The following is a 16,902-nucleotide window of genomic DNA, read 5'->3' on the forward strand; positions in this document are numbered from 1 at the left end:
GCAGTCGCACGATGATGACCTCATCGTCAACAGCCAGAGGGGACAGGAACAGCAACGCAGCCTCAGAATACGGCAGGAAGGTGCACGCAGTCGCAAGATGATGACCTCAGCAGCCGCCAATCAGAGGTGATAGGAACAGCAGCACGGCCGCAGGCGGCGATTTGCGGCAGAATACGGAAAGAAAACGTGGCATGCAGCTGGATAGAGGGAGAGCCGAGCTCTTTCTGCACATTTCCATGAAGTTTGGAGAATGCAGCGTTTTCTGCTGTCACCTCTGAACCTGCTGAAATCTTCCCCTCCTCCTTTCCCTGAACCTGTTAAATTCCCGACTTCTTCCTGCTGAATCCTCCTAACCCAGCTGCTGACTGGGAAGGGCAAACAGAGGTAAGAGGCGAGATTATGAGGTGTTTGAGGAAGGAGTAGCGCTGTAGGATAGGTTGGGGATAGAAAGGGGGGTAGGGGAAAAAGGATATTTAACACCATGAAGAGGACAAAGACAGATAAGGTTGAGTGTGGGAATACTGGTGCAGGATCAAAGGTAGAATAAGCAGAAGGTGGAGATAGGAAAAGAAGAGAGGTAAGGAAAGTTGCTGGGCTGTATGCTGCCCTTCAGTATAACCATTGTCAAAGCAGCAAAAGGCATGAGGTCAAGCAAGTAACAAGATAACTATTAAAGTTGTTGAACAATCAAACAATAGAACAATTGAATGAACTCTAACTGATCACTCTTGCATGACTACCCCTTATCATCATAAAAGATGCTTCCGGTGCTTTCAATGAGAATCCAAGAGAGCCATGCAGAGAGACACCTGTAATAAGGAGAAAAAAGAAAAGACTGTGCAGACAGATCGAGAAAACACAGGAGGGCGTCTGGACTGAGCGGTGGTACTACAGGAATGAAAATTAACAGGTAAGAACTAAAAGTTTCTTTCCCTGTATGTACCAGGATCAGTCCAGACTGTGGGATGTACCAAATCTTCCCTATAAAGGGTGGGACGGAGACAGTCCCACTCGAAGCACCTGCTGACCGAAGGAACCAAACACTGGCGCCTGTACATCAAAGCGGTAATGTCGAGCAAAGGTATGCAGGGATTTCCATGTAGTAGCCCTGCATATTTCCTGCAGAGAGACAGATTGACACTTCACCCAAGAAGTAGCCTGAGAACACAAGGAATGAGCCTTTAGGCCCTCTGGACTAGCCAGGCCTTGGCAGATATAGGCAGAGGAAATTGCCTCCTTCAACCACAGAGCGATCGTAGTCTTAGAAGCTTAGTTGCCCCTATTTGGGCCACTCCACAGAACAAAAAGATGATCCGAGACCCGGAAGTCATTGGTAACCTGAAAGTAACTCAGTAAAACATGTTTTACATCAAGGCGGCGAAGATCACTCCCAACTGGACCTGCTATAGCCTCAGGAGAGAAAGCAGGAAGCTCCACCAACTGATTGACATGAAAGGAAGTAACAATCTGTGGCAAGAAAGAAGGTACAATCTTGAAACTCCCGAATCCGAAAACCGCAGAAAAGGCTCCAGACAGGACAACGGTTGAATCTCAGACACCCTTCTGGTGGAGCAGATAGAAACCAGGAAGACTGTCTTGAGCATCAAATCATTGAGGGTAGACCGACAGAGGTTCGAAAGGTGCTTCACAAAGAGCCCTAAGGACTAAATTAAGACTCCATGAAGGACAAGTGGCCGGGGCGGGTGGCTTCAAATGCTTGGCACCCTTGAGGAAACTGACAACATCCGGGTGAGACGCTACCGCGTGACCCTCAATTGTGCCTAAGAGGGATCAGAGGGCGGACACTTGACGCACAACGAGCTGAAGTAAAGACCCTTGGAGAGGCCCTTCTGAAGGAAGGAAAGAATCATGGAAACCGGAAGGTGAACGATTCCGCGCAGACATTTTCAAAAGCTTTCCAAACGCGGACATAAGCCAGTGACGTAGACAGCTTACTGGCTCAAAGCAGCGTGAATATGACTTCCTCTTTATATCCCTTCTTTCTTAGTCTTCACCGTTCAAAAGCCAGGCCACTAGACAGAAGCAATTCACCTGGTCGAAAAATACGGGACCCTGCCGGAGCAGGCGAGGAAGATGGCCGACATGACGAGGACCGTCAGTCGCCAGGTTTTCCAGATTCATGTACCACATCTGCGGGGCCATTCGGGAGCCACGAGGATGATCTGTCCCCTGTGAAGTTCTATTCTTTGTAGGACCTTTCCCACTAGAGGGCAAGGAGGAAACACGTAGGGAAGGACTAGAGCATCCACTCCTTCCACACAGTGCTCCCTCCAGCAGCTGAAGAACCTGGGAGCTTTGGCATTGCTCAAGGTCGCCATCAGGTCCAAGTGAGGCGGATCCCACCTGCTGACGATCAGATCCATCGCTTGGTCTGATAACTCCCACTCGCCTGGATCGAGACTTTGACGGCTGAGAAAATCGGCTTGCACATTCTCCTTGCCTGCTATGTGGGAGGCCACCAGGCGATCCAGGTGTCATTCCGCCCAGGCAAAGAGCTTGCTGGCTTCTAGAGCCAGATGACTCTGGGTGCCCCCCTGTCGATTTGATATAGGCCACCATGGTGGAATTGTCCGAGAGGACAGGCACTGCTTTGCGGCAAATCAGCGGAAGGAAAGCCTTGAGAGTCAGGCTCACCGCTCGCGCTTCCAGTCAATTGATGTGCCAATGGGAGAGGACTGGGGACCAGTATCCCTGCGATGTCTGGGATTGAGAGACTGCTCCCCACCCAGAGAGGCTGGCATCTGTCGTGACTTCGCCCCACTGCGGAGTCAGTAAAGGCATTCCCTAGCGACAGCCACCATTATACGTCTACAATGGTAGAGTCGGAGAGTAGTAGAGTCATCTGAAACTGTTCGGACACTGGCTTCCAGCGGGCTAACGCCGCTTTCCGTAGTGGTCGCATATGCGCAAAAGCCCAGGGGACCAGGTTGATAGTGGAGGCCATGGTCCCCAGGACCTGCAGTTAGTCCCATGCCGGGGGAAGCGGAAGTGAAAGAATGCTGCGCACTTGATCGATGAGTTTGAGCACCTGAGCGGCCGGGAGAAATACTTTTCTGACTCTGGTATCGAAGCAAGCTCCCAGAAATTCCAGGACTGGGAGGGCTGAAGGTTACTCTTGCGGAAGTCGACTATCCACCCGAGTGAGGTGAGGAGAGCAAGGACCCGGTTGACTGCTAGGCTACAGAGAGTGGGTGACTTGCCCCACACAAGCCAATTGTCCAGATAAGGATGGACCAGGATTCCTTCTCGGCGAAGAGCTGCCGCCACTACCACCATGACCTTGGTAAAATTGCGGGGAGCGGTGGCGAGACCGAAGGGTAGAGCTCTGAACTGGAAGTGTTGGCCCAGGATGCTGAAGCGGAGATACTTCTGATGCTTGCGTCGAATCGGTATGTGGAGATAAACCTCTGTCAAGTCGAGAGAAGCCAGATATTCACCTGGGCGAACCGCCGCTATCACCGCCCTCAGGGTCTCCATTCAGAAATGGGGTACCCTGAGGACTCTGTTGACTCTCTTGAGATCCAGAATTGGACACAAAGAACTGTCCTTCTTGGGAAGGACGAAGTAGATGGAATACTGGCCGGCACCTTGCTCCTCCACTTGCATTATCGCTCCAAGCTCCTGGAGTCTGGCAGACAGCAGGCCACTTTAGGCATCCACAGGGAGATACTAGATAGAGATCCAGTAGGTCCTGGGCAAATTCTAATGTGTAGCCATTTTCTATCACCTCGAGAACCCACTGATCAGACATGATTTGGGCCCATTCCTTGCAAAACAGAGAGACAGGCACCCATTGGTACGGAGGAACGGACCGGCCCTAGAAACGACAGCAGAAGACCAAATGGCCCATCTAGTCTGCCCAGCAAGCTTTTGCACTTTTTTTCCCCCCCCCCTCATACTTCTGTTACCCTTGGCCCTTAGTAACCTTTTGGTTCTATTTCCCTTCCACCCCCACCATTAATGTAGAGAGCAATGTTAGAACTGCATTTAAGTGAAATAGCTTAGTTAGGGGTATTAACCACCGCAATAAGTAAGCTACACCCATGCTTATCTAATTTACCCAGCCTATGTAATTCAGTCCTTGTTGGTTGTTGCCTGTATATAGATCCACCTTTCTACATTCCCCCCTGCCGTTGAAGCAGAGAGCTATGCTGGCTATGCATTGGAAGAGAAGTATCAGGCTTATTTGGTTTGGTGTAGTAACCACCGTAACAAGCAAGCTACTCCCCGTTTTGTTTTTTTATTATCTCCAGGTAGTAGGAGGTGTTCCCGTGAACCACTCACTCTTCATTCACATCCACTAGACTTTATGGATCCACAGTGTTTATGCCACACCCTTTTAAAGTCCTTCACAGTTTTGGTCTTCACCACTTCCTTCGGAAGGTCATTCCAGGCATCCACCACCCCTCTCCATGAAGAAATACTTTCTGACATTGGTTCTGAGTTTTCCTCCCTGGAGTTTTAAATTGTGACCCCTGGTACTGTTGATTTTTTCCCCCAAATGGAAAAGGTTTGTCGTTATCTTTGGATCATTAAAACCTTTCAAGTATCTGAAAGTCTGTATCATATCACCTCTGCTCCAGGGTGTTCATATTTAGATTCTTCAATCTCTCCTCATAAATCATTCGCTGAAGACCATCCACCTTTTTGGATCGCCCTTCTCTGGACCACCTCCATCCTCTCTCTCTTCAGAGATACGGTCTCCAGAACTGAGCGCAGTACTCCAGGTGAGGCCTCACCAGGGACCTGTACAAGGGGACCATCACTTCCCTTTTCTTACTCAATATTCTTCTCTCTATGCAGCCCAGCATTCTTCTGGCTTTAGCTATTGCCTTGTCACAGTTTCGCGAACTTCAGATCGTTAGACACTATCACCCCAAGGTCTCTCTCCTGCTCCATGCACATCAGCCCTTCAACCCCCATAGAATACAGTTCTTTCGGATTTCCACACCCCATATGCATGACTCTGCACTTCTTGGCATTGAATCTCAGATGGACTTGGCTGCTGAATGTTGTGGATTACCGTCTTGGAAGGCATGAGACCAGGACGTGGCTCCCTTCGGGAAAGAACCTCACGTCCTGTTGTACCGGCGTTGACCCCGGAAGCAGGTACGGTGTTGGAAAAAAGGACTTAGACTGTTTAGGGCAGTCGTCTGGTAGCTTATGGACCTTGTTTTCACCGAAGGATTTAATAAGCTGTTCTAGGTATTCTCCAAAAAGCAACTTACCCTTGAAAGGAAGTGTGCCCAGCTGAGCCTTGGAAGACGAGTCCGGGGACCAATTGCGCAGCCAGAGGAGACGTCTGGCTGACGCGGCGGAGACCATTGCCTTGGCCTGCATGCGGAGCAAATCATAGCGGGCATCTGCTCCATACGCAATGGTGCCCTCTAAACACTCAACCTGCTCCACCTCTGCAGACGGGAGGTCCTGGATGCTTGGCAATTGTTGGACCCACCTAAGACTTGCCCACTGCATGAGACTGCTGCCACTTGTCACCCGGACCCCTAAGGCCAAGACCTCGAAGATCTACTTGAGATAAAATTCAAGTTTGCGGTCCTGGACATCCTTCAAAGCTGTGGCTCCCACCACTGAGATCATGGTATGCTTGGTAGCCACAGATACTGAAGAATCCACTTTGGGAATCTTTAGCATTTCCAGGCAATCCTTGGGGAGCAGAGAGTTTGTCCATAGCTCTACCCGCTCACAGACCTCGGGAGCTTCTCATTCCCGTAAGAGAAGTAGCTTGTGCATGGGAACGTGCGTGGAAGTGCCCTGAGTCCCGCCAGGACTGGGTCTGCGTGAGCCGGCATCACGGCTGTCACTGTATCCTCCGGAGAGACATCGATCCCCAGCTCCTGAAGGATGAAGGGAATGAGCAGCTCCAGCTCTTCCCGTTGACACAAGCTAAGCACTCGGGGGTCATCTCCCTCAAGGGAAGTTTGCAGTGAATCCGGGGGGGGGCCCCCGGACCCAAATGGAGCCTTGCACATCCGGCACTGGGGGAGGTAGCGGGGCAGGCATCCGAGGAACCTTTGAGGGAGGACCTGGTGGGGGGGTGTCATCCTCCTCCTGCAGACTGGCCAAATAAGATTTGTGCATTAAAAGCACAAAATCTGATGAAAAACATGGCAGAGAGGATTGTCCTGATGAGGGGTAGGACGACGAGAGGGGGGTCAGGGACAGCTCCCTGAGAACACACAGGACTTAAAGCGGGGGGAGATATCTGCAAATCTGACTTCTGCAGCCCTGAATCGGCAGCTGCACTAATCCCCAAGATGGCCACCGTTCCCACGGTTTGTCAAGTCTGGAATGGCCTGGCCATGTGGTGGGAAGCACACCCCCGGGTCGTCTTTGGCGCTGCAAAGGAGGGGCCCTCCCCATCCAGAACACAGTCCATCGCTGGAGAGCCGGAAGGCCGGCTCTCCGCAGGCCAAAGGTTAGAACACAGCATCAGGAAACAAAAAGGAGCCGCTGCCAGTCAGCAATCAGCTGGGCCGAGTTGCCCTGGGGAGAAAGTGCAGGCGATCGAACCCTGCACTCTCCCGCCACTGAGAACAAGACTGCAAAAAAACCACCAGTGCCTTCCATAACATATGAAATTTAACTTCCAGACAACCTTTTTTTTTTTTTTTAAAGCAGGGGAATGAAACACCCCTGTCAGTGCACCTGAGAAATTAGATGTCTCAGGGCAAGGTAGTGTAGTCAGGGAGAGTGACTGGACCACCAGTATCGCCCCAAGCCAGGCTGAAATAATTCATGGGGCAAGCCCCCCAAGAGAGAGGAAGACAGAACTGTCTCCCTAAACACAGAGGAATTTTTTTTTTTTTTTTATATTTTACTGTGAGTTAATAAAAATCAAATACTTGCTTGAGCTTGCCCCACAAGAAAGGACCCGCAGAATAAGGGCAAGCTAAGAAGGAAAGGGAACCGCAGGGTGAGCTGCCAGCATCTGCTGGAGACAGTCAAATACTGAAGGGCTGCAGAGTAGGCTCTGTCCTAATATAGGATACCCTTTCAGTTTTGGTTTGTCTCCATCTGCTGGACAAGAGGCTCAACCCATGGTCTGGACTGCTCTGGGTACATACAGGGAAATCTGCTTTATTATATAGTGTGCTTTCAGTTTAAGAAAACAGACCCAAGACAAGACAACTTTACCTTCTTAGCTCTTCTGCCAGCTCAGATGAAGAAAACCTGCTGTCCTCAGTGGAGGCCCTCCCACACCCCATCAGGAGCTGAATAGAGGGAGGGAGGCTTAGCTGTGCCTTCAGGAGCACATGGCTTAATCATATCCCACAGCAAAGAATGCACATCTACCAGCTACTGGGGACAGAAGACTGGTAGGCTAATATCAGTATAGGGACATTCCCTGTCACGTAGACCGATTTCCTTCACATCAAATATTTTGTGTGTGTGTGTGTGCTAAGGCCTCAAACAAAACTATGCAAAACTTTTCGGCTAAGTCTCTATTGGTTCAAGAGCTGGAGCCAGATGAATGAAGGTCACTCGTATTACTGTGCTCTGCCCAACACAAAATGGCTACTTTATCAGCACTGCATCCTCTTCACCCTCCCCCAAACACACACAGCACTTAGCACTGACTCAGAGGACTCCCATTCCCTCCCCCTCTGGATGAAGAGGCAAGGCAGAAGTGGACTTCCACTCATCTTTAATAATAGGAGCCCACGCTGGGGGTCTCCTGGGCTTTTGGCTCATCCAAACAGAGGCAAAAAAAAAGGACCTGCTCTATTTAGAATCTTACCTCCTTTTCTGTGAAATAAATGGACCATGCAGTTGTCCCACAGACCTGGGGGGCACCTCCCCCTCCTCCATGGATACCAAGCTATCTTCATCTACATGAGCCTCCACAGAGTTTTCCCCTGAAGCAGCTGGTGTCTCAATGGGCCCAGACCACTGGCAAAACCTCCATTGCCTTTGCCCCAGCTCCATGTGAGGACACCCCAGGCTCTGAAGAAGCACAAAGCAACTGGTGCAAAAATTGGAATACAAATTGCCATGGGAATCACCAGAGAGGGTCCAGATAGCAAGAGCACAGGCATCAGGGTAGGAGTACATCAGCCAAGTCCAACCCAGGCACTGCTCCATAACAGAGTGGCACCTGCTGTTCTTCAGTATTGGCCTGTACCCAAGCCCAAACAGAGAAAAACACTCAACTCAAATCAACCTACCCTTTCTAGGGCAGAGAGAGAGAACCCAAGGTTGGAACCGCCTGAACCGGAACCCCCATCTCCAACAAAGGAATTGAAAAACCTTTCAATTCTACAAGTTATGGAGATCTGCAAACAGTAATTTCAGTCTGAGCTTTAACGGCTTTTCAAACATATGGGGGATGGGCTTCTGGACTGATCTATGTTATTCCAGGAATAAAAATTAGCAGGTAAGAACCAAATTTTCCTTTCCTGCTCATACCCCTGGATCAGACAAGTGGGATGTACAAGCTCCCCTACTCTGTACGGATATGCAAAAGACCCGCTCTCCACACACACTCGCCAGACATTGCCTCATCCAGCACCCGAACAACCGGCCCGTAATAGCGGGTAGTGTGAAGCGAAGACCATGTTGCTACTCTACATATTTCCTATGGCAACACCAACTGACACACTCTGCCCAGGGGCATGCCTGCACCCACAACCCTTCTGCTATCTTCGGCCTTTACAATGATCATGGCTTTAGATGCCCTACTTCCTTTCTTTGCTCCAAACAAGAGATCTAACTACCGAAAACTGTTAGTGACCTTCAGATATCACAACAGAATCCAGCATACATTCAACATACAAAGCTCTCTAGAATGTGGTATTTCCAACCAGTTTGGAAACTCTGGTAGAGGTGTAAAGTACCTGCAGTCTGCACTGATCTGGGGATGAACAGGAACTCTCAGGTCTGTGTTGGTAATGCACTTTGTAATTTAGGTAAAGTCTATGGCGTAGGGATGAATTTCCTTCTCCATCACCTGTTTATCACAATTTTCCTTATAAATTCGATGAAGGTGCTCTATAAACAAGCTTTTGAAAAAAGGTGCTATGAACAGCATGAGGGAAGAGCACAAAGAGGTCACTTAGTAGAAATCTTATAAAGAGATATGCATGCCCTGATACTGTTTAATCCTGCTATACAACTCTCAGATCCATTTCCTTACCTGAAGCCATTTTAGAGTGGCTTCCCCCTCTCTCCTGGGAAGCCTAGCTTGCAAACCCTGTCCTTTAATCTGACAGTGTGCTCCTGAGAAAAAGACTAAAAAAAATCACCAGAAATTGCAGGTGAATGCAGAGATACTGAGGAACTGCAGGTGGCACCAGTGCCAGTTAAACTCTGTCTCCAAACACCCAGGAGGCTGGAATGATCCAGGGAAGTGCATTTCACTCTGTTCAAGAGTAAAACAGTTTCCCACTTAGCCAGACTGAACACCCAAAGTCAGGCGCTCAAGTGTAATGCAGTTGAGGAAACCAATCTGAACTGCCGCTATCCTGCCTTACTTTTGGACTTAAGCCATAGTTTTATGCTGTGCTTTGATGTTACAAATGTTCAATCCTTTCCAAATCAGGTGGCAGATGTCCCACTATCAATTTCACATGAAGACACTTTTCTTAAACAGCTTTTATTAGTTATTTCACCATACAACCCTTTGGAGCAGGAGTTACTGCAAGGATTTATTTTGTGGTCTTCTTTTCCTTGATTTTCAGCTGTTGGGAAAAAAAAAAAAAGACAATGAAGAGGAATAAAAATGCTTTTAAAAAGAGGTTTCAATCAAGTCTACACCACCCTGTGCGGTACCAGTCCAGTCTCAAACCCCCACTAGTCATCAACGCTGCCCATGTTATCACTCTACAAAAGGCAAAGGCCACAATATAGCCCAGTCCCACACCAGTTGCCCCTTTTATTTTCCATTTCCTCAGAAAACGTGTGCCATTTCTAGTAGCTGTTGGGTGTATATTCTCCAAGGTGCACCTCCTAGGCAGCCGAGGGGGGGGGGGGGGGGGGGGGGGGGGGGGGAGACGACAGACTGGACCATCAGCCTTAGTCCCCACGGACTCAGGCTATGCTCCGCACAAGGGAAGAAGCCCCCCTGAGTCCGGCAAGAGCCAGGAGACAGGATAGTCTCCTGCACAGAATAAAAGTTGTTTTGGTTTTTTTTTTACAGAAAGAAATCCAAACAAGATCCCTAAGGAAGAAGTACTTGCTTGATCCAAGGAGAAAGGAAGAAAAAGGCTGCTGACTAGCCTAGATCAGGAGACCGCAGGGTGAGCTGATCCACCTGCTGGAGACAGACAAATACTGAAGGGCTGCAGGGTAGGCTCTGTCCTCATATAGGACACCCGTTCAGTTTTTCTCTGTTTCCATCTGCTGGACAGGAGGCTCAACCCACGGTCTGGACTGATCAGGGAATGCTTGTTAATGTATTCTGTGTGTTTCACTCACATTCTGAGCCTGACGCAAGATAGCATGGCGTCTGACAGTTTTGGCGTATGGGTTCAGTTTCAGCATGACCCGTAAGTTCTTCAGTGGGTTCTTCTTCAGAACTCTACGTTGAATCTTCTTGCTGTTTAAAATAAAACACGTACCTGATTAACATATGCTTACAAGTCAATGACCTATGCACTTATTAAATTGGTACTTAAACATGGTGATTCCCCAAACACATACATTACTTGATAGCCCACATTGGGCATTATAGTCCTTTAGCTGTAGCAAGTCTACCACACTTTATGGTCTGCTGCATCATTGCCAGTATTTAATTCTAATGTAAAGATCACTGTACCAAAGCCTTATAGCAACTCGTCCATGCACACCCCCTCCTGGTACTCTGGCATTAGAGACAACTGCAGACTTACTTTGGAGCACGCAGAGCTTTCTGGATCTCTTGACTCTTCAGGATTCTACCAAGGTCAGTGTTTGTCATCTTGTGCATTGGAAGGCTTGAAGAAAAACAAAAACCAAGACCCAATTGTATGACTTGTAACCAAAGTGCGATGCACAATCGAACGCCACAGAACGGTACTCAAGACTCTTACTTGTAGTTAGATTTCAGGGTGGCTGCTTTGCGCCAGGTGCCGTACAGGTCATCCAACTTGCGGAAGGCACTTTCTGTCCAGATGCAGAAACGCCCAACATGTCCTCCAGGAGCCAGTCTCAGGAGATTCAGTTTCTTCACACTGAGAAGAGTGATGCCTAAAAGAAAAGCCGTAAGACCAGTAATGAAGTCTATCTTTTTTAGCTTCAGAATTTGCCTCTAGCAAGCACTGTGGAAAGGCCCTTCTATTAATCTGTATAAAAGTCTGCTTTAGTTTTGCTTTTAATTAAAAGCCTTTTCTATACAAATTTAAAGTAAATAGAGCAGCAGCTGCTACTATAGGAAGCTTGCCAGGCAGAGGAGATAGACCATTTGGTCTTTTTCTGCCATCAATACTGTGTTACATCTTAAACTCCTATGCAAATGGGATTCAGACAGCCACACCAAACCATGGTCTTACACTTCACACACAGCCCAATTGTTCTCACTACAGGAAGTTCTGACCGTGTCAGTTGAAGTTATGAGTCAGAAGTGGAACGCATCATCTCAGGTAGTGCAGAGTCAGAGGGTCAGTGAACACTATACAGCAAGATTACCTGGGATATTTCTGAAAGCCTTGATGATACCATTGTCCTCATTGTATATGATGCATGGCCCTCTGCGCTGAATACGACGGCGGTTTCTCATTTTACCCTTACCAGCACGCATGCGCTGAGAGGCATACACCTACATCACAAGAGACAACACTATGAAAAGTGACCAAACGCTGCAGTTTTTGTACTTTGTTCTTGCAATCAGAAAGTCATCATCAGTAGTGATTAGAAACAGGGGCCACTGAAAGGCTTCTCATTTCATAAGTGAAGACACTACAGATTTTGGCATATTGAAGAACGGACGTTACTTACCTGATGACTGTTTTCCTTAGAGGTTATGAGCTCCCCTGCCAGCAGAGGGAGACAGAGTCAGGTTTCAAAGCTGACATCACCCCTTCAGTATTCTTTTCAAAAGCCACTGTCTACATACTATCAAACAAAACGATGAAAAATGGATAACCATATCTAATCAGCCAAAAGATTACAGATGCTCTGATCTAGGGACTGGAGAACAGCTTACACAATCTTTTAGAATCTATATCCACTCCACGGAGAATCCTTGGTATCGTTCTTGGGCAGCCGGGGGCGGGATGCTGAGTCCATCTGTCTACACTAAGGAAAATAAAGTTATCAGGTAAGTAATTTCTCAATTTCCTAGGGTGTAGCCAGATGGACTCAGGACCAATCCCGATCAGGGAGGGAGGCTGCTCACGGTACAGTTAATACTGCCCTTACAAAGGCTGCGTCTTCTCTGTCCTGTACATCCAGGCGACAGAACCTGGAGAAGGTGTGTAAGAAGGACCACGTCGCCACTCGGCAGATAGAGGAGGGAACAGCAGTCCGAGTCCCCCCCCATGAGACTGCCTGAGCTCTAGTGAATGAGCTTTAACCTGGGAAGGCAATGGCTTTCCTGCCTCCACTTAGGCTCCTGTGACCATCTCCTTGATCCAGCAATGGTGAAGGACAAAACAGGCGGTCCCGTCTTTGGAACTGGTTCTGAAGCTTCCAGAGACCGCACCAAAAATCTACAGACATTCAAATAACGGAGGCAGTATTCCTCTGCGTCCCTGTGCTTATCTAGGGAAGGCAACGAAATGGATTCACTCAAATGAAACAGACTACCTTGGGCAAGAAGGATGGAACGGTACAAAGCTTTTTCTTTGTCATCAGGGTCCCACCACTAGGGATACCCTTGGATAGATGGGATATGCCTCGAGGTCTGCCAACAAGAATTGGAAAAGGAGAGTAGGCCAGCTGGGGTTCCATCCAGACAGGGGCAAGTGAGGAAGTGTACTACGCCTGTACAAAGGTTTATAGCCCCTGGAAAAATTCCACTAGGTCTATGCCTAGCCTGAGGCAAACTGGGGTGAGCCCAACCCTCTCCCATGGATGACCCTGCCAAGAAGGCTGCCAATCCATCATCTGAATGGGAGAAGCCAGGCTCAGCGAAGTCCAGGGAGGCCAAATTCCCTTGGGCTTCCTCAGTACTTACACATTTTGGAATCCAGGTCAGGCTGGGAAGCCCTAATGACTAGCAACGCAGAGAGCAAGGCGCTTATGTTTCTTGGCTGCCAGCTCCGTTGGTGGTAACTGTGCGTTCAATCGGCTCACACTTAAGAATTTATGCTCACAAGTTTTTCTAAATTCTTCTATATAAAAACTGCCAGCTCTCTAAATGAAGGTTTACTTATCAAGAGATGCAATAAAGTAAGACCCCCTGAAAAAGTTACAAAAATATGTTCCTTGTAGAATAACTTGTTTACCATTTCAAGAACATATAGAAAAACTCTATATGGAGGACCAGGGAATCTCAGCCACTAGAGATTTAATACAATCATTTTATGTAAGTGTTAAAGGAAAATCTGAGAACCAAAATCTACACCAGACACAACCAGTCAATATTCTAGACCTCTTTCAGTCTCCAGGTTTTCCTGAGACTATTCAATAAATTCAGGTCTAAAAGCATCCTCAATGTTATGTAAGCTGTTCTGAAAGAGTCCTGCACACAAAGAATCACCTTTTTTATGTCATTCCATGCTTTCAGCTTTTTCAGAAGTAGCACTGCTTCCTTGGTCTTCTTGTAATTCTCAACTTTGTCTTCTACCACTAAAGGAACTTCTGGGATCTCCTCAATGCGGTGACCTTGAACAAGTTAGCAAAATATACATTTAGAGTTAGTTATCTGACCACACATACTGGAAACCCCCCTCCCAAAAGAATGTCCCAACATCGATGCTACCACTAGACCAACATCTAATGTAACATGTTTGATAAAGAAGCATGCTCCATTAGAGAGGTTTTGTACATAACCTTTTTGAAAGTCAGGCCCCAAAAATCTACTCAAAGAATGTTTTAATTTCTACATTAATTCCATGGTATTTGAGCATTCATACCCCAAGTAAAGCTCAATAATCTGCCATGTTAGCTATAAATGGATGCATGCCAATAACCGCATGTTCAAGTGTAGCATTCATTTATTCCATATAGAGATCAGAACTTCCACTGAAGTCATGTGGATCAGAAACACGGACCAATGAAGTGGAAATCATCATTTCTAGAAAGAATCTGTAATGAAACTAAAGATGCCCATAAGCATCATTTCAGAACGGGAACTTTTCTTGGAAATGAACAGCTATTAATACTCCATCATTCATGGTTCAAGCATTCTCACCCTTAGACATGACCAGAGCTGGGAGAGCAGAAGCTGCCAAGGCAGAGCAAATGGCATAACGTTTCTGAGTTGTGTTCACGCGACGGTGCCAACGCCTCCAAGTCTTGGTTGGGGCAAACATACGACCTCCACGACACATCTAAGTTTTATCAGTTAAGAAATACTTCCCTGTACACATTCAGAACTTTCAGGCTGTTTTTCTAATCTTGCTCAGATAAAGACATTTCGTCAGTCATCTGTACTGGCATAATAACAGCAGGCAACTGTCACCAAGTACAGGGTAAGACGCAAATTACGACATCACAGCAAGTAAAAGCATGAAGAAAGGTTATGAACTTGAAAGTGTGCAACTTTTTCGTTAAACTAGAATACCTCTTCCCACAGTAAATGGTCTTTTTTAAAAGCAAGTACAGTAATTTTCTAAGTCAGAATTTGTTTGCAGCTTGTTTTCTAATATCACAAAAGGCATTTTTCATTTGTCAGTATAATACAACAAAGGATACATTTCCAAAAGCACCTTGGCCAGAGCGATGAGTACCACCACCCCGCACACGGGGAATACGGGCAACAGCTCGCCCAGTGCCCCAGGATTCAGCACTGGTTTGGTGTCCTGAAACAAACAGCTCCAATGAAAATTGTACAGGCCAATATCACAAAGAAAAAAAAAAGAAACTTGCACATCGTCAGTGAAGAGCAGAGATCAGAACTTCCAGTAAAGTCATGTGTTTCAGAAACACGGACCAATGAAGTGGAAATCATCATGTCTGAGCAAAGGTGCACACAAACTTTTAAGAGAAAAACAGAACCTGGAAGAGATAGAGGGCTTTGCCGTGAGGCAGAGTGTAAGCATTAAGAAAAGCACTAGCAATAACTCTATAAGCAAATAATGCCCAACATACCCTGGTTTATGAGTAGGAACCTTCGTTTTCAGTTTTTATTTTCCCTGGGAATTTGAAAAAAAAATAGTTTACTTGGAAAATGGCAAGTTATTTTCACACCAATGTTTCCCTTATTTGTTGTAATAAACAGTGAAATTCCCATGAGAAACAAAATGAAAATGAAGGTCCCTGCATATGGGCAATATTCATTCCCTTCAAGAAAATGTGTTCCACACTAGGAAACACTAAGCAAAGAAGTTTTGCCATACATGAGGAGCCCCAAATGTAAATCACTAAGAATCATATCCGATGTGTTGTTTTGTATGCCTGGAACCATTTTTGGCACCTCAAATTTACAGTGAAGTAATCTCAGGGGAATTTTACCATCTGCACTTATCTGGCCAAAGCTAGGTATTAAGTGACCTGAACTTTAAAGCTTGCTGCAGTCTCTTTCATACTGTTAGTTTCTTTCAAAATTCATATTAAAACCCACTACTGGAAGTTATTCGAGCTATAAACAATCTGATCCCGCCACCAAATCTATATAACTACTTATCTATTTCTAGTGAAAATAAAAAATTGCTAGCAATGAATTTTTTTTAAACTAGCAAAAATACAAAAATCACTAGTTTACGAACAAAGACTACAATATTTGTTTATTGTATGTACACACTACTCACCTGCTAGTTCGCTGACAGCATAGGGCTGCCTGTTATTTTTGCGCAAGTTTGTATGAACAAAGTTTACAATATCCGGGCGAATGGGAGCCTTGAACACAGCTGGCAGGGTAACATTTTTGCCCGATACCTCCCCCTTTTCAGAATACACTGATATTAAAGGACGTGCACAGGCCTGAAACGAAATTTTTCAATCATAAGATCTGTTCGGCTTTCAGGTTTATATATAAAAATATGCGTTCTTAAGCAGTAAAGTCCTTCAGTTTCTGAGTAAATTTTTTATTTTTTAATTAAGCATAATCGGGCCTGTAAACATTTAATTAACAAAAAAAGAACTTGCGGAAATCACGCATGTAGTTTGAGAGAGAATAAGCAAGCAGAGAACAGGAATGCACGCCTAGCACATCAGTGGCCCTACTGAAATTAAACAAGAAAGCAGCGCGTCAGCTCCGGCCTCTCAACCAGAAACGGCAGTGTAGCGGGCTCGGGCGGCGAGGCCACGCATGGCCGGGAGCGGAGAGAACATGCAGGGCCACTTTCCGCCAGACGGGAAGGCGACATCGCGCCTGCGCGGCCACGCCGCTGGGCCCGGGCCTAACCGCAGCAAACGGGCTACGAGGGTTTCCTCAGCGCCGCAACTACCATCGGGAAATGCGTTAGTAACCTTTACAAGCCTCAGCGAGAAGGGAGACAACGGGAGCGCGGGCTGGGCTCGCCTCCCCCACGCTCAGCGCTTCCGCCGCCCAGGCCCAACGTCCCGGCCCCCGCCTCGGCCGCCCAGGCCCAACGTCCCGGCCCCCGCCTCGGCCGCCCAGACTCAACGTCCCGGCCCGCGCCTCGGCCGCCCAGGCTCAACGTCCCGGCCCACACAGCTGCTACTCACCATGGTTCCCCTCGGCTCGCCGAGCGCCACGCTCCTCTCTCGATGGCGGCCACGGAAGGAAAAGGAAGGACGCAGTACACCCCAGGACGATATGTCTCCAGGAGCCCCACGACATCGCTCAAAAACCGTCGACTGTGACCACGGGGAAACGCT

The 16,902-nt window shown here is 47.4% G+C and overlaps 1 protein-coding gene, 1 long non-coding RNA gene and 3 other non-coding genes across 5 annotated transcripts; 1 reads left to right on the forward strand and 4 right to left on the reverse strand.

Annotated features, from left to right (window-relative positions):
• The first annotated feature begins 47 nt into the window (after positions 1–47).
• Positions 48–10,595, forward strand: LOC115074805. The gene is made up of 3 exons (XR_003852344.1): positions 48–384; positions 759–910; positions 10,178–10,595. It is a non-coding gene; the product is annotated as an uncharacterized LOC115074805 (long non-coding RNA).
• RPL4 (ribosomal protein L4) lies at positions 9,619–16,893 on the reverse strand. The gene is made up of 10 exons (XM_029574644.1): positions 16,750–16,893; positions 15,870–16,041; positions 14,815–14,921; positions 14,312–14,450; positions 13,658–13,782; positions 11,644–11,773; positions 11,049–11,205; positions 10,869–10,952; positions 10,456–10,576; positions 9,619–9,719 (listed from the first exon to the last, which is right to left on the reverse strand). The coding sequence occupies exons 1-10, from the start codon at positions 16,750–16,752 to the stop codon at positions 9,687–9,689; spliced, it is 1,071 nt and encodes a 356-aa protein (XP_029430504.1). The 5' UTR covers positions 16,753–16,893; the 3' UTR covers positions 9,619–9,686.
• LOC115075538 lies at positions 14,127–14,197 on the reverse strand. Its single transcript, XR_003852554.1, has one exon. It is a non-coding gene; the product is annotated as a small nucleolar RNA SNORD18 (small nucleolar RNA).
• On the reverse strand, positions 14,519–14,619 carry LOC115075540. Its single transcript, XR_003852556.1, has one exon. It is a non-coding gene; the product is annotated as a small nucleolar RNA SNORD16 (small nucleolar RNA).
• On the reverse strand, positions 15,008–15,078 carry LOC115075539. Its single transcript, XR_003852555.1, has one exon. It is a non-coding gene; the product is annotated as a small nucleolar RNA SNORD18 (small nucleolar RNA).
• Positions 16,894–16,902: the final 9 nt, after the last annotated feature.

Source organism: Rhinatrema bivittatum, chromosome 13, assembly GCF_901001135.1.
Source record: "Rhinatrema bivittatum chromosome 13, aRhiBiv1.1, whole genome shotgun sequence".
Lineage (NCBI taxonomy): Eukaryota > Metazoa > Chordata > Amphibia > Gymnophiona > Rhinatrematidae > Rhinatrema > Rhinatrema bivittatum.

Excerpts from the sequence above, each read along its gene's own strand:
- RPL4 (XM_029574644.1), bottom strand. Across the intron at positions 14,922-15,869 it reads TGCTGTCAGCGAACTAGCAG|GACACCAAACCAGTGCTGAA; the intron begins GTGAGTAGTGTG and ends TGTTTGTTTCAG. Across the intron at positions 9,720-10,455 it reads TCTTGCGTCAGGCTCAGAAT|CTGAAAATCAAGGAAAAGAA; the intron begins GTGAGTGAAACA and ends TTTTCCCAACAG.